We start from the raw sequence: 20,634 nt of genomic DNA, 5'->3' as shown, positions 1-20,634 counted from the left end.
ACCCAAAGCCCCACTGCAGGTGGGCTTGGGATCTCCCTGCCCAGAGCCGGACGCCAGCTGGAGGAGGGCTCTAGAGTGGCGGCCACCTGTGGGGGAAGGGGTTGTGCGCCCGAGACCCGCGCTGCCCGGCCAGTGCCTTCCTTACCGTGCAGGCCGTTGGGGATGCTTCGGCGGTGAGATGGCGCCAACAGGTCGTCCAGGGACATGCAAGTGGCGACGGCCTTGTTTGCGGGCCCTGTGCGGTCCGGGGGGCAGCAGCGGGGCCGGGAAGTGCTGGTGGGCGTCTGGGCTGTTGCAGTCGCCCGTGTCTCCCGCCGCGTCGCCCGCCATTGGCCCGCTCAAGCCGGCCTGGCTATCGATGGAGCTGCAGGAGCCGCCGCCCGCGCCCCGCGCTCCCGGTCCAGCAGCAGCAGCTGCTCGGTGAGCTCCAGGTTCCCGCGCAGCAGGGCGTCCGGGTGCGCCTCGCGCTCCGCAGCTTCCGCGGTCGCGGGCCACCTCGTGCCACACGGCGCCGTCTGCGCGGCGCCCCAAGGAGTGCCACAGGGCGCAGGCCTGCGCTCCTTCTGCAGGTCGTCATCCAGGAAGCAGCAGGCTCGCGCAGCCGCCGGTTCACGTCGAGCGTCAGGCCGCCGCGCTCCAGCACGAGGCCCACCTCCTCGGGCGCTGGGCGCCAGCTCCTCCTCGCTCCAGGCGGTGTCGCAAGAGCTGAGCCAGGTGCCGGACCAGGAGCCCTTCTAGTTTTCCAAAGACCGGGTGAGTTTACTAATTAATAATTTTATCTCTTATTTTTCTTTTTGCATTATGATAGAATACACATTACTGGTCAGAGAGACATTTAGGTCCCTTGCAGAGGGAATGGCCACTACTTCGGTTTTCCTCCCCAGGAGAGAATTTCTCTCAGGACCCATCACGGGTATGCTTGCTTGTTGGTCTAGTCACTAAAAAAGTACAGAGAACTAAAGAGAGAGAGAGAGAGAGAGAGAGAGAGAGAGAGAGAGAAGCTACATAATTTTCCCTAGTACTTGTTCATTTTAACAAATTTAACTCATGATCTAAACAGTGAAGAAATGCAATCCACGTTGCAAAATTACTTCCTGTTAAACAAATATTTGCTTCTTTTCATACTTTTGTTTATTCATGAATTACTTGATTTCATAGTTGGTAGAGGGTTTACTCTACTGTAAGGAGTACAAGGAATCATATCCAGTCATGAGACTGTCTCATATTTTCCAAACTCTTTACTTTTAGATGGTTTTAGTTACATTTCTGTCTTTTAAAAGAAAAATGTTTCTGTTGAAACCAGAAATGTGTTTATGTAACAAATGAAGTGGCTTTGAGTTTCATTTCTGGAGAATTGTCATTTTAATTTCGTGCTACTGTGTTACTGTGGTTTTTCATGGTGTTTGATGAGTTGTTTCTCTGCTGGTACATTTGAAGTAGTGAACACCTTTCTTCTTTAGGAAAAGCTGCTTTAAAAAAAAAAAGATTATAATGATTCAACAGGTTAGTAATTAGCGGTTTTTCTCTTGTTTTCAGTAGGTGGTACTATAACACCAGTTTTCGGTCCCTCTTACCTGAGCTGCCTCTGGTTATATTAGAGATTTGACACTTTCCACCCTCCACTACCTCCGCCAGAGGTAGTTGCCCAGTGCCCTCATTGTTGCTGCTTGTGCATCCAGGGTCACTGGTGCCTTGCTGCTGCTGTGGCGAATGTCACCACCTGGGGTTCTGGGATGGCTGGCATCTCTGCTACCTTCGGGGTCTCCTGGGATGCAGGCTCCACCACCCCAGGGGGAAGGCAAAAGTTTCGGGGAAGCTGTGGTCACGGGTTCCTCTGCTGCATCTGGAGTTGCTGAGTTCACAGGTGCTGCTGCTGTGGGCAAGGGGCCAGAGTCACGAGTGCCTCTCCAGCTATAGAAATGGGGTGGTGGGCTCTGCTGTTGCATGATTTCTTGTGGCTGTGGTCGCTATTGCATCATGCAGGCCTGAGTCATGTGTGCCACCTTCCCTGCAGCCACCGGCTTCCCTGGGACTACAGGCTCAGCTGGGGGTCTGGGACCACATGTGCCAAATCTGCTTATCCCCTGGCTCTGCCTCCTCTGTTTCCCGCCTACCCACCCACCCCCGCTTTAGATGTGCAGGTGTGTGGCTTTCTGTGGTGTCCTGGTGTGTTGGGCAGAGGTACCTTTGTTGAATTATGCATGTTTTACTGGTTGTAGATTGAAGGGGAGAAACAAAGAGAACGTCTCACATCACTATGGTGCTGACTTAAAATTTTTTATATGGTGTATCTTATTAAAACTTTGATTTTTAACTTTTTTATGTAGCATTTGATAGCTGTGACTTTTCAAAGCTTCAGCTTTTCCCCCCACTCCCACATATATAGTAGACACCATATTTTGAAACGGGAGGGATTTATCTCATTTACATTGACTGTAAAGATCTGTTATTGTTCTTTACTTTTGCCATTTTAATATCTTTGTTCTATGTTCCTTTTTTTTTGTATTTTGCTTTTAAATAAATAATTACCCATTCACTTTCACCTTTGAGAAATATAAGCTTAAATTATATGCATCACTTATGTTTATATATAGGAATTTACTCTCTGTTTATGTTTGTTTACCCTCTCTTATTTAAAATTGAATTTTCTTAAATATTTGATCTATATATTATACAGTTAGAACTACAGAAGACTGTATTAGAATTTTTCTTCAACCACCAAACATAATTTAGAAAACTCAAGAGAAGTCTATTATATTTACCCACAATGTAGTATATCATCTACAATATATTATATATTATGCTTTGAATTTCAGTTTTTCTATGAAATCTCTTATAGCTGAGATTTTTATAAATCAGATTTCCTTTTCTTTGTCACAAATGTAATTCTCTTAAAATAAAGGTAGTATATCTCATTTACATTCATTGTTAAATCTATTTTACTTCACTTTTGTCATTTTTTATATTTTCTTATTCTATGTATGTTCCTTTTTTGTACGTTGTTTTAGAGAAAATAATACTTCTGCTGTTTCCATCTTTGAGAAGTATAAGCCTATATTACATCACTTGTGTCTATAGTTAGCAAATGTATCACATTTTTACCTTTCGACTTTTAAGATTCAACAAATTATTAAAACTCATCTTTTACTTTTAGGAAAAGTATTGTTCTCCGAGCCTTGTAAAATTACACATATCTGTCAGCTGTTCTTATATGTAAACAAATGATTTGGAATGTAACAGATCTTTTTCCAGAAAATATTATTGTATCACTTAACAGATGAGAAATAGAGGTCATTATAATTTTATAGATATTTAACTTATATACTTTACATGCCCATATATAGAAATGTTTAATTTTTATTTTATTTATTTATTTATTTCTATTTTTTTTGCAGTATGCGGGCCTCTCACTGCTGTGGCGTCTCCCGTTGCGGAACACAGGCTCCGGACGCACAGGCTCAGCGGCCATGGCTCACGGGCCCAGCCACTCTGCGGCATGTGGGATCTTCCCAGACCGGGGCACGAACCCACGTCCCCTGCATCGGCAGGCGGACTCTCAACCACTGCGCCACCAGGGAAGCCCCCAAATTTTTAAGATGTCTAAAAACCTCAATGAAAGTTTTCACTGAAGTTCACAGAAATGCAAATGGTAGCAGTACCAATCATACTAGTAATCAAAATAAACTATTTAACACTTTACTATTTGCCATGCACTGTGCTGAGCAATTTTTTAATATTTATTTATCTATTCAACAAACATTTCTTGAACATCTACCATGTGCCAGGCACTATTCTAGGCACTAGAATACACTAGTGAACAAGACAGGCAGCATCCTTGCCTTTATAGGACAAGTATTTTAGTGAAAGGAGAGAAACCATAAACTAATAAGTTGATTTCAGATGATGCTAAGTGACCATATAGCAAAGAATGACTGGGAAGGCTACATTTTATCCTCACGACTATCCTGTGAAGCATAGAAATGATGGAAATCATTGTTTTACACATTAGGAAAAATTAAGGTATAAAAGTGTTAAGAAACCTCCCAAGATCTCACAGATAGTAAATGGCAGTCAGGATTGGATCTTGGAGCTTTCTAGCACCAAAGCCAAGCTCTAAACCACTGTGCCATAGTGCTATCTGTAACCAGCCTTCTGGTAAACCTTCCTTAGCCAGCTCCATATTCTCCACTCCTAGACTTGCTAATATATTAAGGAACCCTATTCCACTCTTTAATGTCCCTTATTCCCAAGGACAGACATGGACTCCTCCATCCCCAGCCTTCCATATCCTCTTTTGCACTTACAGGAAGACCAGCATTCACGCGAGTACTAAGAGTGAGTTTCTGCTCAAAGGACTCACATCAGAGGAAATTACTTTTTCCCAAGTGGCTTCCTTCTTCCTAAATGGAGATGATCAGAGCTTTCTACTTAGATCCTGACCTCCACCTGCAGTTCCAGCCCTGCTTGAATAGCGCCTGGGGATAGAGTTGCCAGATGTAGCAAATAAAAATATAAGACATCTAATCAAATTTGATTTTCTGATGAACAAAGAATAATTTTTTAACGTACGCATGTCCCAAATATTGCTTTCTTGAGAAAGATAAAATGGTGCTAAAAATCCTTCTGGCCAAATATTTCACAGAACACACTTATACCAAAAAATTACTTGTTGTTGGGCTTCCCTGGTGGTGCAGTGGTTGAGAGTCCGCCTGCCAATGCAGGGGACGCGGTTTCGTGCCCTGGTCCGGGAAGATCCCACATGCCACGGAGCGGCTGGGCCCGTGAGCCATGGCCACTGAGCCTGCACGTCCGGAGCCTGTGCTCCGCAACGGGAGGGGCGGCAGCGGTGAGAGGCCCACGTACCGAGAAAACAAACCAAACAAAAAAACACACAAACAAACAAAATTACTTGTTGTTCATCCGAAATTCAAATTTAACAGAACATCCAGTATTGTTTTGGCAACTCTGTATGGGGTTCCTGAAAATAGGGGACCTCAGCCTCCAGAGCTGATGGTCACCACCTCGGGTGAAAGAAGCACGAAGCCACTTAGGGCTGAGCCCGTCCAATTTCAACACATCCTCCTCCTCTTGCCTCCACCCTTAGCTCAGAACATGAGGAAAAAGTCTCTCCCCTTGTCTTGTTCAGATACCAACTCTATCAGGAAGTCATTCCTTGAGTCTAGCTTTGATGCCTCGTGTTGCACTCTCAGTCCAAGTGTGTCTCACAGTCCTTGGTAGACTGAGGGGAAGTGAGTTCATGTCCTTCTCATCAGGTCTTTTCTGCATTACAAGATCCTAGACATCCATTCCTTCCCCACCCTGTTCTTCCCTGGGCTATCTAACCCTTCCTGACCCTTAGTCCATTTCCTTGCCCTGAAGATTGGACTGCCCTCAGTTGGACGGTAAAACAACAAAAATTCTTTTGGACGGCAATTTGGCAGTATGTTTCAAAAGCTCTGAAATTGTGCGTATGTTTTGACTCAGCAATTCCATTTCTAGAAGTTTGTGCTCTGAAAAGCATAAGTATACAAAGATATAACTGCAGTGATATCTATCTCAGCAAAAGCAATAACAAAAATATTTAATTCCAATAATAGAAGATTGCTTTAAATTTTAGTATCCAACTATATAGATATTAAAATAATGCTTTAGAAGCCTATTTATATGGTAAAACATTACAATATATTTTGATAAAGTGGAAAACAAAAGTCGTGAGCAATTCACACAATATAATCCCATTTTTTTAATTTTTAAAAATACGCATATATACATATACAGAGGGAAACCAGACCACAATAAGTTCCCAAGGGCATTATTAACACCAAAGTATTAATAGTTACTGTCTTTTCTTCTGGACGCAAAATTCCCTGCAATTAACAGTGTTACTTTTGTAAATGAAAATCAATGCTATTTTAAAGGCCCTCATGTACTGTGCCTTGAGAGTGATTTTCCTGCTTATATTACACTGTCCCTCTTGCAGCTTAGTGCTAAAGGAGAGTTTATAAACAAGCAAGAATGGGCTGCCCAAGAAAAGTAAAATGGTGTTAGATCCTCCCGGCAGGCAAATTAAGGTGGCTTCAAGCACAAATAGTGGACAGTTTACAAGAAACAAAAGCATCATCGTGGGAGTCCAGGAGCCAGACCAGACCTTCTGATCAGAGTCAGAGTCTAGAGATGTATGTGCATTTCTACCCTAGGATCAGAGGAGGTGAAGAGGAAGTCAGTCCATGGGTGAGAAAGAAGCTAAGTAGAGAATATCAACATCTCCGGGATCCCGGGAGAGAACCTGTAAGTCACAACAAAGTAACGAGACAGATGCTTCCAGACCTAAAGCAACACCAAGCAAGACTCGGCACCTGAAGCACCAAAGCCAGGTCAACTATTCCCTGCCCTGTTCCTACCCCAGGTCAGACCTCGCACCTGAAGTAAAGGAGCTCATGTGGTAGCGGAGGTGACTGATGGGAAAGAGAAAGGCTTCCAGTGAGGAGTCTGGGAGAAGGGGGAGAAACACTGTCTACAGGAATCGTAGCCCAGGAAGGCGCCCTGAACCTCATGAAAGACCAGAATTGCTCAATCATCGCACAAAACGGGCACCTCCTCAACCTCCCCCAAGTGCATATCTCTCCAGCTTTGTACCTACAAACAAGTCAGGTCAAGGCTGTAAGAACAGGCCCCAGAAGCCAAGCTCTGAGCAGCAGGTCAGAGCCCTGGGCCCTCGAGCTGGCACCCACACCACCCAGAGCAGGGACTCCAGCTGAGCCCTCCTCCTTGAAAATCTCCAAGGATCAGGCCCTTATCTCCAAGCACTTGAGGGGGTCAAGGGCTCCAGACATATCTCTTCACGAGCTGCCTCATTGCCCCGTGACCTCCTTGTTTCTCAGAGTGTAGACCAAAGGGTTGAACATGGGAGTGACAGCTGTGTAGAAGACGGCAAGGATCTGGTCCCCGTCCTGGGAGGAGCCTGCCCATGGCCTCATGTAGGCAACAGTCCCCATCCCAAAAAAGAACATGATTGCAAGTAGGTGGGAGGAACAGGTAGAGAAGATTCTTCAACGTCCCTGGGATGTCGCGACCCCAAGGATGATGCTAAGAATACAGGCATAGGAGGCTACAGTCAATGAGAAGGGGGTCAGGATAAAGGCTATCGTGAGGGCAAGATTGCCCACTTCACCCCACAAGGTGCTCAAGCTGGCCAGCCTCAGCACAGGCAGGACGTCACACAGGAAGTGATGGATGGTGTTGGTACCAGGGAAAGGCAAAGTGAAGATGAAGATGGAGTGAGTGGTGCCGGTGATGATGCCCATGTGGTAGGAGGTGCCCACCATGCGCACACACACTCCCTGGCCCCATCAGGGTGGAGTGATGCAGCTGCCGGCAGACGGCAGCATAGCGGTCACTGGCCATGGCCGTGAGCAGGCCGCGTTCAGCGATGACAGGGAGCGAGAAGTACAGCTGGGTGAAGCAGCCGGTGGGCGGGATGGCGGAGACGGAGGAGAGGAGGTCGGCCAGCATCCTGGGCACGATGGTCTTGGTGTAGAGGAGCCCCGCCACAGAGAAGTGGCGCAGGAAGAAGTGCATATGGGCGAGTGCAGGGCAGCGTCTGCCAGGGTGAGGAGGGATCAGTGAGTTGCCCAGCAGGGTGACCCGGTAGACCAGAAGCACCCCCAAACATGTGTTTTTGATCTGTTGATCACACAATAAGAAAAAATCATATATGAAACATGAAAAGAAAAAGATGGAATTTGTTTTAACATATTTTGGTATTTTTAAATATCTGATTTACTTTCAACCAATTATGCCTACTTGTGCCTTTGGAAATGTTTTTATCAGTAGTTTAATTTTGCAATTTGGTGAATAGCGAATGTTTCTGATTGTCAGTGCACATTTTTGAGACATATGCGTCATAGAAAGGCTGTGAGAAGAGCACTTAGGTTGTTTCCAGGTTTACGATTTGAGCATTTCTACAAGTTCCTGTAAAGTTCTGTAAAATTTTAAGTTCTCTTGCTTGAAGTAAAATTTCTGCAATCAATCTTAACCACAGAATGCATTGCTTCGTTCTCAGAAACTAGATTTTAGGTAGATTGGTGGCTCAGTGGTTGAGAGTCCGCCTGCCGATGCAGGGGACACGGGTTCGTGCCCCGGTCCGGGAAGATCCCACATGCTGCGGAGCGGCTGGGCCCATGAGCCATGGCCGCTGAGCCTGCGCATCCGGAGCCTGTGCTCTGCAACGGGAGAGGCCACAACAGTGAGAGGCCCGCGTACCGGAAAAAAAAAAAAAAAAAAAACTTCTTTTAAACCTCATTTAACACCAAAGTCCTGGCTGCCTTAGGTATTTTTGCTCTACCACTTTAAAATTTTTAAGTGAAATAAAAGATAGTATTTGAATAAAATAAAATAATAAAATAGTTATAAATAAAAAACAGGAAGGAGGTGGTAGAGAGTCCGGGCAATGGACCCAAAAAGGCAGACTTCTTTCCGGAAGAGCAGTGTAACTCTGGAGGTATTCAAAATGATATCACATCTCCCCCGTGTGGTGAATCTCTGAGTAGCCACATTCCAGGTCATCCCCTCTCTCTGAGCTGTGGGTGAGGAGATGGTAAAAGGAAGGGGACTTGAAAGATCTACTTGTCCAGACTCCAGTCTACAGAGGAGGAAGCTGAGATCTGGAAAAGCTCATCTGGTTCATCCTGGATCATTCAGTGAATTAAGGGCAGAGCCGAGCACGCCTGATAGGGAAGAGCCCACTCTCGCCTCAGGTAGGATGTTTCCATCAGATCCATAGGTAGGTGAGGTGATTTCCGCCAGACCAGATCTCACATTCCTGGAATACACCTGCTTGCCATTCCCCTGCCTGAGAACCTTTCTCCTCTTCAAGTTTGCGTCCTGCCCACCTTTCCAGGCCAAGCACAGACACACACCCTCTAAGAAGTCTCCTCTGCTTCTCCCAGAAAAACCACATCCCCTCCACAGCCTTCCATGCTGTATCATTTCAAAACTTAGTAACTTGAAACAACAAGCATTTATAAACTCAATGTTTCTGAGTCAAAATTCCGAATGTGGGGGGCTTCCCTGGTGGCACAGTGGCTGAGAATCCGCCTGCCAATGCAGGGGACACGGGTTCGAGCCCTGGTCTGGGAAGATCCCACATGCCATGGAGCAACTAAGCCCACGTGCCACAACTACTGAGCCTGTGCTCTAGAGCCCGTGAGCTACAACTACTGAGCCTGCGTGCTGCAACTACTGAAGCCCACGTGTCTAGAGCCCGTGCTCCACAACAAGAAAAGCCACCACAATGAGAAGCCTGAGCACCGCAACAAAGAGTAGCCCCTGCTTGCTGCAACCAGAGAAAGCCTGCGCGCAGCAACGAAGACCCAACGGCAGCCAAATAAATAAAATTTTAAAAAGATATCTGAAGGTTGACAACTGTAAAGTAAAAACATTAAAAAAAAAAAATCCGAGTGTGACTTAGCTGGGTGCCTGTGGCTCTCATAAGACTGCGGTCAAGATGGCAACCAGGATGCCCTTATCCCAAGGCTCCCCTGGGAGAGGGGCTGCTTCCAAGGCTCACTCCTGGGGCTGCTGTCAGGTCTCAGGCGCTCACTGGCTGGGGACACCCATTCCTTGCCATCGGTTCCAGCTTATACCATGGCACAGCTACCTTCCCTCCGAGGGAGTGAGCGAGGGAGAGAGTGAGAGAGCGTGAGTCAGCAAGATGGAAGTCAGAGGCTTTTTGTAACCCAATCTCAAAAGTGGCAGCCCATTACTTTTTTTTTTTTTTTTGGCCGCACCTTGCGACAGGTGGAACTTCCCCACCCAGAGATCGAACCCAAGCCTCCTGCAGTGGAAGCGTGGAGTCTTAACCACTGTACCACCAGGGAAGCCCAACAGTCTATTACTTTTGCTGTGCACAATCAGTTAGAAGTAAGTCCCTAATTTTAGCCCCAAAATGTCCAGGTTACAAAAGACCGTGCCTGTGATCTTGATCACTCTCTCTCACGCTCCCTCTCTCGCTCAGAGGAAAGGCATCTGCCACGTTGTGAGCCCCAACGTGTCAAGGACCTGGTGTGTCCGTTTACTCAAGGGCAGGGGATTACATGAGAGCCTGAGCTCCAGGAGGTAGAGTGGCTGGGGGCCAGCTGCGGGGGCTGCCTGCCCCACGTGTGCAGCTCTGCTACAGTGGACATTGCCCGAGCATCTGCTGAGTCTAGCCCTAGTTGAATAATCACTTCAGTTAAATCCCATCATCTGTCTAGTGAACCAGGTGTTATTATTATCTCTTTGCAGATGAGAAGGCTGAGGCCAGGACATGTGATAGGTGTGACTTGCCCAAGTCCCATTAGTCAGTAATCGAGCCAGGACCCAAACCCAAGCCTCTGACCCCAAGTCCAATGCCCTTTCTACCTCAGCTGCCTATCACTGATCACTCTCCAGGTTAGACTCCTGGTTTCACCACCAAGCTGTGTGACTCGGACCTCTCAGAGACTCGGTTTTCTCATCTGTAAAACAAAGATAATTCCTACGTCATAGGGTTGTTGTAGGAATTAAATAACATAATGTATGAAAAGCACTTAGCACAGTGTCTGGTATATAATAAAACTCAGCCTTGTGTCACATGAATCGGGAGAGGGAGAAGGTGAGTTCGCCATGTCCATTTCCACCCTGGTCTGGGAAGACAATAAAATTTCAAAACCAAAAAAGAAGCTACCCAAAGGATACCAAGGTTGAAGGAAAAGTACCTTGAAAGTTACAACTTTGAGTAGAGAGGAGCTTCAGGAGGCCCTCCGCTCCCAGCCTCTAGGGCAAGGAGCGGGTTTTCTTCATCATGTCCTGTGACCTTTCTCCTAACAACATTTTTATTCAGATGAAAATAGAAATTGGTTGGCTGCAGTATCTGGGGTGTGGGTTGATGGGTGGACATGAGGGGAGCCAAGGAGAGGGAAAAAGAACTGAAGAATAATAAAAAGAGAAACGGGATCCGTGGCTGTCAGCCAAGCCCACAAAGATTAGAAGATGAAACGGGTCTCAAGTTGCAGCTGAAAACATCAGGTTAGACCCAGGGAACTAGAACTATAGTGGCCTCCAGCCTAGAGATCACAAAGACACACGTAAGTCTAGGAAATCCATGTATCCTGAACCCCAGAGCTTCCTGACTCTCCGGGGCTGAGCTTTCACTTCGTGGGGAAAATGGGTAAGTGAAGATCTCACAGGTGCTAAGAGCTCCTGAGAGAGTGAGCTTGGGGCAGGAGACTGGCTCTCCAACCCCCTGAGATCCTTTTAGCTCTGAAAGTCTAAGGAGCGTTTTACGTACATCCACATGTAACTTAATGATTAACAAATACTTTCTCCTCTGGGTTGCTGTGTAAGTTTTAACTAATTCCTCGGGGTCAGCCAGGTCTCCCTCAGGTCTGCCCACCAGCCCCGCAGACCCCAGAGCCTTGGCAGCAGTAATGACCTCAAATGAGAACATCTCCACAAGTACAATGGTAATCACAGCCACAATAACTGAACAATTAATTTTGTCCCTCAACGTTAAAAAAAAAAAAAGAAGAAAGAAAGAAAGAAGAACACAGGGAACTATACCCAATATTTTGTAATAACCTGTAAGAGAAGAGAATCTGAAAAAGAATATATATATATTAAAAAAAGAATATATATATATATATATACACTCAGTTATATATGTGTGTGTGTGTAACTGAATCACTGTGCTGTACACCTGAAACTAACATGATACTGTAAATCAACTATACTTCAATTTTTATAAATAAATAAAAAGAAAAAGTTTGCAGCCTAGCAATGAATAGAGCAATTCAGCAATGTCATGATCTCATTTGGTCCTCGAATCAACCGTAGAGACAGGCCTAGCAGGTATTACTACCATGTTTTAGTAAAAACAGAAAACTAAGGAGCTACGACGTGACTGCAAAGTCACTTGGCCAACGAGGGTGAAGCTGGGACTTGAAACCTAGAAGCCAAATCTCTGGCTCCCAGTCCAAGACACTCTAATACACTACCCAGTCCTGCCCAGCTGGGAATCCCTCCATTACCAGCTCTGTCCCCACATCTGTGACTTGTCCTCTGAAAGCCCAGCTGCTTCCAACATCAAGAGGCCACAGTGTCTTACACGGCAACCCAGGAACAGCTGACCTCCTCTAAGAATCCCCCTACTTTCTCACATCCTGCCCCCTCAGCATCCAGCCAGGCTTCTGGAGCAAGAACGAGGGCATCCTTTGGGGAGGTCATTGGCCCCTGCCCACAGTCCTCACGATGCGTCTGTAACCTACCCACCACTCTGCCCTATGAACTTCCATCCCAGAGCGAAGGGGAGACTCGCTGTTTATATTTGTCGATTCGGTGTTTCGTTTCTTGTTGCCCAGCATAAATAGCTTACAAAGACATAACAAACAAACCAAAAAAAGGGGAAAAGTAGGAGCAAAGGAAATAAAGAGAAAGAAAATAAATTTTTAAAAAAGAAAAAGTTAGGGATATAAAATAGAGCCAAGAATGAAACTTTAAAATGCAAAATATAAGACCTATGCCCTTCCTAAGGTTGGGCCACAAGTTTGGCTCAAAACTGTTTAGCAGCCAACCCAGAAAGGAAAGTGCAGTCAGTTCCAGAGTTCACAGTGTCCATGAGATAAAACAGAGATAGACTACTCAGGGCAGTATAACTGTTCTTGGAGCTAAGACCAGACAGAAGGCTCTCCCAAGGACACCCCTAGAGAGATGATTGTGGTTCACGTCCTTACCATTGCTTTAAAAGGGAGTTTCTTGGGATGGATTCTAACAACTGCTCTCAACACAGGCGATGCCGTTGCACCAAAGGACTTTGGCAGCTGTGGGAGGGACCGGGTGCACCATGTACCCAGCTCTGTCCTCATGGACTTTGATCTAGGGCAGGATTTCTCAATCTTGGTATGATTGACATTTGCGGCCAGGTCATTCTTGCTTGTGAGGGGCTGTTCTTGCCTTGTAGGATGGCTAGCAGCACCCTTGGCCTCTGTCCACTAGATGCCAGTAACACCCTTTTCCCCAGTTGTGACAAAGTGTCTCCAGACCTAGTCTGACCGCCCCCAGTTGAGAACTACTGACCCAAGGGTAGAAATCATTGCTTCTATTTTCTTTTTAATGTGGAGAGACAAAAGGAACCTGGTTTTATTTTTATTATTTTTTACAGCTTTATTGAGTGCTTATTTACGTAATACAAAATCCACTCATTTAAAGTACGCAATTCTTGGGAATTCCCTGGTGGTCCAGTGGTTAGGACTCAGCGCTTTCACTGCTGGGGCCCGGGTTCAATCCCTAGTCAGGGAACTAAGATCCTGCGTACCGCATGGCACAGCCAAATAATTTTAAAATATATAGTTTAAAAAATATAAAGTGCACAATTCAGTGGGTTTTAGTATATTCACAGGGTTATGTAACCACCACCACTACCTAATTTTAGAACATTTTCATCACTTCAAAAAGTTACTCTGTACCCCTTAGCGGTCACTTCCCATTCATCCCTCCCCCAGTGTCTCTCGAATGGATTTGCTTCTTCTGCATATTTCATATAAATAGAATCATGCAACATGTGGAGTTTTGTATCAGGCCTCTTTCACTTAGCGTAACGTTTCCAAGTTTCATCCATGTTGTAGCATGTATCAGTTTATATCCTTTTTATTGCCAAATAATATTCCATTGTATGGATATGTCATATTTTATTTATCCACACATCAGTTTAAGGGCACTTTGGTTGTTTACACTTTGGGGCTACTATGAATAACTCTGCAACAAACCCTCACAATTTTTTTTTTGAATTATAGTTGATTTACGTTGTGTTAGTTTCAGGTGTACAGCAAAGTGATTCAGTTATACATACATATATATCTTTTTTTTTCAGATTCTTTTCCCTTATAGGTTATTACAAAATATTGAGTGTAGTTCCCACACGTACAAATTTTTTTTTAATTTATTTATTTTATTGATTTATTTTTGGCTGCGTTGGGTCTTCGTTGCTCTGAGCAGGCTTTCTCTAGCTGCAGCAAGCAGGGCCTACTCTTCCATGCATGGGCTTCTCATTGTGGTGGCTTCTCTTGTTGCAGAGCATGGCGCTCTAGGCGCGTGGGCTTCAGTAGTTGTGGCGCTTGGGCCCAGTAGTTGTGGCTCGCGGGCTTAGTTACTCCAAAGCATGTGGGATCTTCTCGGACCAGGGCTCGAACCCGTGTCCCCTGCATTGGCAGGTGGATTCTTAACCACTGTGCCAGCAGGGAAGCCCATGTACAAATTTTTGAGTGGATATGTTTTCAGTTCTCTTTGGTATATACCTAGGAATGGAATTGTTGGAATGAGCTCTATGTTGTGGTGGTGGTGTTGTTTTAAAAGGAAGATGTATTTATTTATACTCATTTTTTAGATACCACACATAAGTGATATCATATGATATTTGCCTTTCTCTGTCTGACTTCACTTAGTATGATAGTCTCTAGGTCCATCCACACTGGGCAGCTTCAATCTTAAAATATTGTCACTGATTATTTGACCAATGCCCTGATGATAGGGCTTTCCTCACTGACCAGATAAAGACAAGGCCTGTGAGTGGGGCTTTTCCAGGGATCTTCCAGAAAGGTCAAACAGTGACAATTCTCTGGGGTTCTGCTCTTTGGGGAGTGCTTCAGGAGCCCGGCAGGACTGGAGTTGCTTGGGTGTGGAGTGAGGTCACAGCTTTCTGTGATATTAATAAGTTGGCCCATAAGACTGGCACTCACGGTTTTCCATTGTTTTTAGTGCCTTTCTTGAAAGGGGAAATGCAGTTTCTGCACTGTTTCAGAACATAGGAAACCATGAGTTAACTTTCTACAACTGTCATAACTGATTTCACATCCTATCTACAATCTGCATGTGGCAGGCGAGGTCACCCCAAGAGTGAGAGAGGGCTAGTGTTCTTCCATTTTTCAGACTGTGGGTATATTAGAAAATGAATGAGTGCCAGAACAGAGTTACTAAAACATTGGTATTTTTTTAACATCTTTATTGGAGGATAATTGCTTTACAATGTTGTGTTAGTTGCTGCTGTATAGCAAAGTGAATCAGCTATACGTATACATATATCCCCATATCTCCTCCCTCTTGCGTCTCCCTCCCTCCCACCCTCCCTATCCCACCCCTCTAGGTGGACACAAAGCACCGAGCTGATCTCCCTGTGCTATGCGGCTGCTTCCCACTAGCTATCTACTTTACATTTGGTAGTGTAAGTGTATATATAAAACATTGGTCTATTTTTTATGTTTATTTTTAACCAACCAAAACTTCTAATACAATCAATAAATGCAAAGACAATGTGACCTTACTTGGCAATAATAGCAAAATCTATACTTGAGGGCTTTCAGGAATACAAGGCCCAGGCCAAAAAGCTCTCCTGGTTCCCTGCGTGATAACAAGAGCCTTCCTTTCTGTCCTCATGGGAATTTCTCTGCTCCCCATGGGAGGTAGGGAGTGAGAATTCAGATAAGTCAACCTCCAGTTCTCTCTTACCAGGAGAGCACCTGTAGTAGGTCAAAGTGATGCCTCCTCCCAGCAAACCCAAAGAGGTGGGGAGAAGTTCATCCCCCCCATCCACGGCCATATCTCAGCCCCTGGCAGCATCCTTCTGCCTCTCCAGGCTTCCCCAAGTGAAAAAAAAAATCGCTCCCAGTGCTATAATGGATATTTACACCATTTCTTTCCTGTCTGGCCAGGGAACTCTGGACAGAGCAGTCCAGAATAAAAGGACTAGACGGCAGCTTTATTTAACTCATCCCTGTATCACACAGCAAAAGAGTCCTTAAAGACCCAGGACTTAAGAAGGAAAAGGTTTCTTCTTCCTCTTTCTCAAACCATGTTCAGATTTTAGCCAAGTGTTGCTAGAAGCTCTCCTCTGTCCAGATTTTACCAGATCCAAAGTGGGGAGGAGCTCTCTGATTGCATGAATGGAGTAGGTTTGCGTGCGGTAGCCAGTTTCCTCACAAGTTATCTAAAAAGCAAGCGCACCTCACTGTAGCAAGGATTAATTTTTCTCTAGCCAGTAAAATCTGGTTTCACATTAAGAATATATTGCAGGCTTCCCTGGTGGCGCAGTGGTTGAGAGTCCGCCTGCCGATGCAGGGGACACGGGTTCGTGCCCCGGTCCGGGTAGGCCTGTGAGCCATGGCCACTGAGCCTGCGCGTCCGGAGCCTGTGCTGCAACGGGAGAGGCCACAACAGTGAGAGACCCGCGTACCACAAAAAAATATATATATATATATATTGCCCCTCACGTTAAGATTTGGATTCTATTCCTTACAAAATGACAACCTATGCTAGGGAACACATGACTTCTTCCCAAGCCTGCATTAGCTCTGCTAGGTCACACATCCCCTCCTAGGTCAGGTGCAAACTTCAAGTTCCCATCCACAACACTCTTCCCTGAGAGAAGAAAAAAGGAGAGCTCAGTAAAAGCAGCTATCTGGCTTTGATTGAAGCTTTACTCTGATCTTCCACATCTTGATGTTTACTAGGCAAAATAATAATAACCATACAGTGATATCTTAGCTCTGAATGATGCAAGTGGTTTACAAAGCACTCTCACTTGCATTATTTCATTTGAGCCTCATCTGAGAGGTAGGGACAACATATTTTTCCCTTGGAACAAAGGAAGAAACTAAGGCTCAGATAAATGACAGGCTACTTAGCTTGCAAATGGTAGAATGGGAACTAAGTGCAGAATTTCTGACTCACAGTTCAGTGCTTTTTATATAGCATATCATTGTTTACAGAGTGTTACTTCTTTAATATTGTCATGTCGGGCTTCCCTGGTGGCGCAGTGGTTGAGAGTCCGCCTGCCGATGCAGGGGACACGGGTTCGTGCCCCGGTCCGGGAAGATCCCACATGCCACGGAGCGGCTGGGCCCGTGAGCCATGGCCGCTGGGCCTGCGCGACCGGAGCCTGTGCTCCACAATGGGAGAGGCCACAGCAGTGAGAGGCCCGCGTACCGCAAAAAAAAAAAAAAAAAGAATTATGGGGGTGGATGGCGGTGATGGGTCCACAACAGTGTTAATATATTTAATACCACTGAATTGTACAATTAAAATGGTGAAGATGGTAAGTTTTGTTATGTGCATTTTACTACAACCAAAAAAAAAGAAGAAGAAAAAAAAATTAAATGATACCACCAAAACAAAAGAATAATTACACATTTTAAATAAATGAATAGCCATTCCACATGCAGGTATTTACACACAGGAAATGTAAGCATATATCCACACAAAGACATGGACATAAACGTTCATAGCAGTTCTATTTGTAATAGACAAAAACTGGACACAATCCAAATGTCCGTCAACAGCTGGATGGATAAATAATTTATGGTAACTCCATAAAATGGAATACCACTCAACAATAAAATGAATGTTGATTTTCTTTTCTCTAAACAAAACTTCCTTCAGCCACTACGCATGGGCACTCTACAAGAGGGAAAGTCCAATAGCCTCAAGTCTCACGAGGAGCATTTCCCAGGGTCATTGGTGGCCTCTGGGGGAGGACGACTTTAAACAAAGTCCCTGGTTGGGGCGGGTGCTCTGTCCAAGTCCACTGCCTCTGTCCTGCCGGTCAAACCCACTGTGCCCCGGCCAGCGCGGGGCTGAGGGATAAGGTCTGGGACAATTCCTGAGTCAGGCAGGGATGAGCTATTTCAGGAAAGTGTCTCCCACACGGCGCTGCTGGAGGCAGGGCAGCCCCTGTGCAGCTGCCCAGCAGAGAAGTTTTGTGACCGCCCCCCTGGGGTTGACACATCCTTCTCTGTGTTTGGCTTCTATCTGGGGCAGAGGCATGTTACAGTTTACAAAGCCCTGGGGGTGTTCCAGGGGCACCCAACCAGAATTTCCAACTTGCATAAACTGAGCAGAACCTGAGCCCGGAATGAGGCCGGGACGTGCCGCAGGCATCTGCTCTGCCGGGGCATTTGGCCCCCGTGAAGCTGTGATCTGAGACGTAGCTCCCCTCCCCCTTCCCGCGTCCCTCTGAGATGATCAGCACACACCAGCCTCTTCAACTGGGCACAGCGCTCCAGAACTCAGGACACACCGGCACCACCTGTTTCTTCGCCCCCACGTAATAAAATTGGTTGAAGAGCCTACGGGATTTGGGGACCGGCGCCCTCTGGAGAGATTTCATACATCAACTCCTCCCCGGCAAAGAGGAAACGGCCAAGTAGGAGACAGGGAACAAAGTCCTATCGCTGGGCGAAAGGAGACTCGAGTCTGCAGCGGCGGAGCAGAGAGACAGGCCAGCCACCCAAGGGAAGCTCCACTCAGAGCCAGGCTACCATGGACACCCTGGTCCGACTCCTGCAGCTGCTGGTGCTAATCCTGACCCTGCCCCTGCACCTCATGGCTCTGCTGGGTTTCTGGGAGCCCCTGTGCAAGACCTATTTCCCCTACCTGATGGCCATGCTGACAGTCAAGTGCAACCGCAAGATGGACAGCAAGAAACAGGAGCTCTTCAGCCAGATAAAGGGGCTGGCAGGAGCCTCGGGGAAGGTGGCCCTGCTGGAGCTGGGCTGTGGCACTGGCGCCAACTTCCAGTTCTACCCATGTGGCTGCAGGATCACCTGCCTGGACCCGAACCCTCACTTTGAGAAGTTCCTGACAAAGAGTATGGCCAAGAATAGGCATCTTGAATATGAACGGTTTGTGGTGGCTTTCGGAGAGGACATGAAACAGCTGGCCAGTGGCTCCATGGACGTGGTGGTCAGCACCTTGGTGCTGTGCTCGGTGCAGAGCCCAAAGAGGGTCCTGCAGGAAGTTCGGAGAGTACTGAGGCCGGTGAGCAGAATGGGAAGTGTATGGGCACGGGGCAACAAACGTAGCATCAGCCACCCCGGTGTCCAGGGCACCCAGGATGGGGAATCTCAGACACTAGTGCATTAGACACCCACCCACCGCCACCTGCTGGTGAACAGGAGATATGACCAGGGCCTGGATGGGGCAGGACAGGGTGCTGTGGAATCACACAGGTGATCCGCCTAACAAAGGGGGAAAGAGGGGTGAAGGACACCTAGGGATGTGGTGTTTAAACTGAGATCTGAGGGGTTAAGCAGGGGGTGGAGGGAGTGGCGGAAACAAAAGAGTGTTCTAAGTAGAGGTATTGGGGTAGTGGAATCCATAAAGTTTGGAACTGGGTGTGGACAGAAAGGAGTTTAGGATGATTTCCAGGTTTCTGGCATGAGCGACTGGTGGAGGGAGTGAGGGAGGGTAGAGAGAAGTACCATTTGCAGGACAGAAGAAGCCTGTTTGGGACTTGTTAGGTCTGTGGTCCCATGGAGACAGCCGGGCAGAAAACCCAGAGGCACTTTAAGTCCAGATCTGGAGGTCAGAAAAAGACGTAGCTGGAGATTTAGATCAGCTTGTAGCTGGTAAATTCCAAGCGCGTTGGAATTTGAGACCGAAACAGGAAAGGCCGTAGAATATCTGGCTTGTATCACCTGTTGGACATTTCCTTTTAGATTCATGCTCTCTGGAAGGTTTAAATTCATTAACGTTAAGAGTTACTTGTAACTTTTGGTTGGTTTTTTTGTTTTGGGTGCATGAGATCACCTAGGGAGGGTACAGTGAGGAGGGAAGAGCTGGAGGAACCCCAGCTCACTCAGGAGCCCAGTGCACCCTTCCGTGGGATGCTGGCTGAGATGTCCGGGATGCAGGCGTCTTGGTCTCGGGAGAGGGCTCAGCGCGAGCATCTCTGTATCCAATGAGATCTCTGCTCCTGGTTCCCCACCTCCCCATCAGTCTGCCCTCGGCTACGCTGGCCTTCGGGTCATTGTTTAAAAATCTCTCACCGGTCATGGCCCCTAGGTCACAGGAGGCTCTTCACACTCACTTTGAGTTGGGGGGTAAGAGCCGGGGGATGCAGAGAAGGTCACAGAGCCGGACGGTCTCCCTAAACTCGCAGGCCAGCACCTCCCACTCCACCAAGAGGTTCTGACCAGGCTTGGTCAGCGGGATGGAGGTGAGAGTAGAGGAAGGTTGCGGAATGGAGCAGGTAAGTGACGCTCTCTCTTCTCTCCCAGGGAGGAATGTTTTTTTTCTGGGAGCACGTGGCTGAGCCGCGTGGAAGCTGGGCCTTCCTGTGGCAGCAGGTTTTAGAGCCCACCTGGAAACACATTGGGGACGGCTGCTGCCTCACCAGAGAGACCTGGAAAGATCTGGAGAATGCCCAGTTCTCTGAACTCCAAATGGAACGACAACCCCCTCCCATCAAGTGGTTACCCGTTGGGCCCCATATCATGGGAAAGGCGGTGAAATAAGCCCCTCCTTCTCCCACCTCTCCGCGGGGAGCCCCTCTCCTTCTCTAACTTCAACCCTGCCTTGTGCAGTGAGAAAGCTCTATTCCCACCCTGACTACGGGGCGGAAACAGTTACACCCTGTCATATCCCTAACTGCAAATTCCTCGACTGGGTCTCCCAGTTTTTGCCCACTACCCCTAGGACAGCTCCCCGTCCCTTCCCCGCGTTCCCCCCACTTCTGAGACCACACCCACGTGCCCCCAGGACCTGGTCACAAAAGTCACCAGTATCCCTGCCAGGCGCCCTGCGCTCCCTCCAACCACCACCTTTGTCCTGGGCTGTGGGGATGCAGAG

At 46.9% G+C, this 20,634-nt stretch overlaps 2 protein-coding genes across 2 annotated transcripts; one reads left to right on the top strand and one right to left on the bottom strand.

Annotated features, from left to right (window-relative positions):
- Positions 1-5,799: 5,799 nt before the first annotated feature.
- Positions 5,800-10,184, bottom strand: OR10P1 (olfactory receptor family 10 subfamily P member 1). The gene is given in 6 exon segments (XM_033867293.2): positions 5,800-6,857; positions 6,860-7,346; positions 7,348-7,578; positions 7,581-7,617; positions 7,619-7,683; positions 10,095-10,184. Coding segments are annotated over 6 exon segments (951 nt in total). The 3' UTR covers positions 5,800-6,816.
- A 7,782-nt stretch (positions 10,185-17,966) lies between these two features.
- TMT1B (thiol methyltransferase 1B) lies at positions 17,967-20,506 on the top strand. The gene is made up of 2 exons (XM_033866534.2): positions 17,967-18,822; positions 20,064-20,506. The coding sequence occupies exons 1-2, from the start codon at positions 18,325-18,327 to the stop codon at positions 20,298-20,300; spliced, it is 735 nt and encodes a 244-aa protein (XP_033722425.1). The 5' UTR covers positions 17,967-18,324; the 3' UTR covers positions 20,301-20,506.
- Positions 20,507-20,634: the final 128 nt, after the last annotated feature.

This window comes from Tursiops truncatus, chromosome 11 (assembly GCF_011762595.2).
Source record: "Tursiops truncatus isolate mTurTru1 chromosome 11, mTurTru1.mat.Y, whole genome shotgun sequence".
NCBI lineage: Eukaryota > Metazoa > Chordata > Mammalia > Artiodactyla > Delphinidae > Tursiops > Tursiops truncatus.
This window is presented reverse-complemented; position numbering and strand designations above follow the sequence as displayed.

Excerpts from the sequence above, each read along its gene's own strand:
- TMT1B (XM_033866534.2), top strand. The coding sequence starts at position 18,325 with ATGGACACCCTGGTCCGACTCCTGCAGCTGCTGGTGCTAATCCTGACC. Across the intron at positions 18,823-20,063 it reads TTCGGAGAGTACTGAGGCCG|GGAGGAATGTTTTTTTTCTG; the intron begins GTGAGCAGAATG and ends CTTCTCTCCCAG.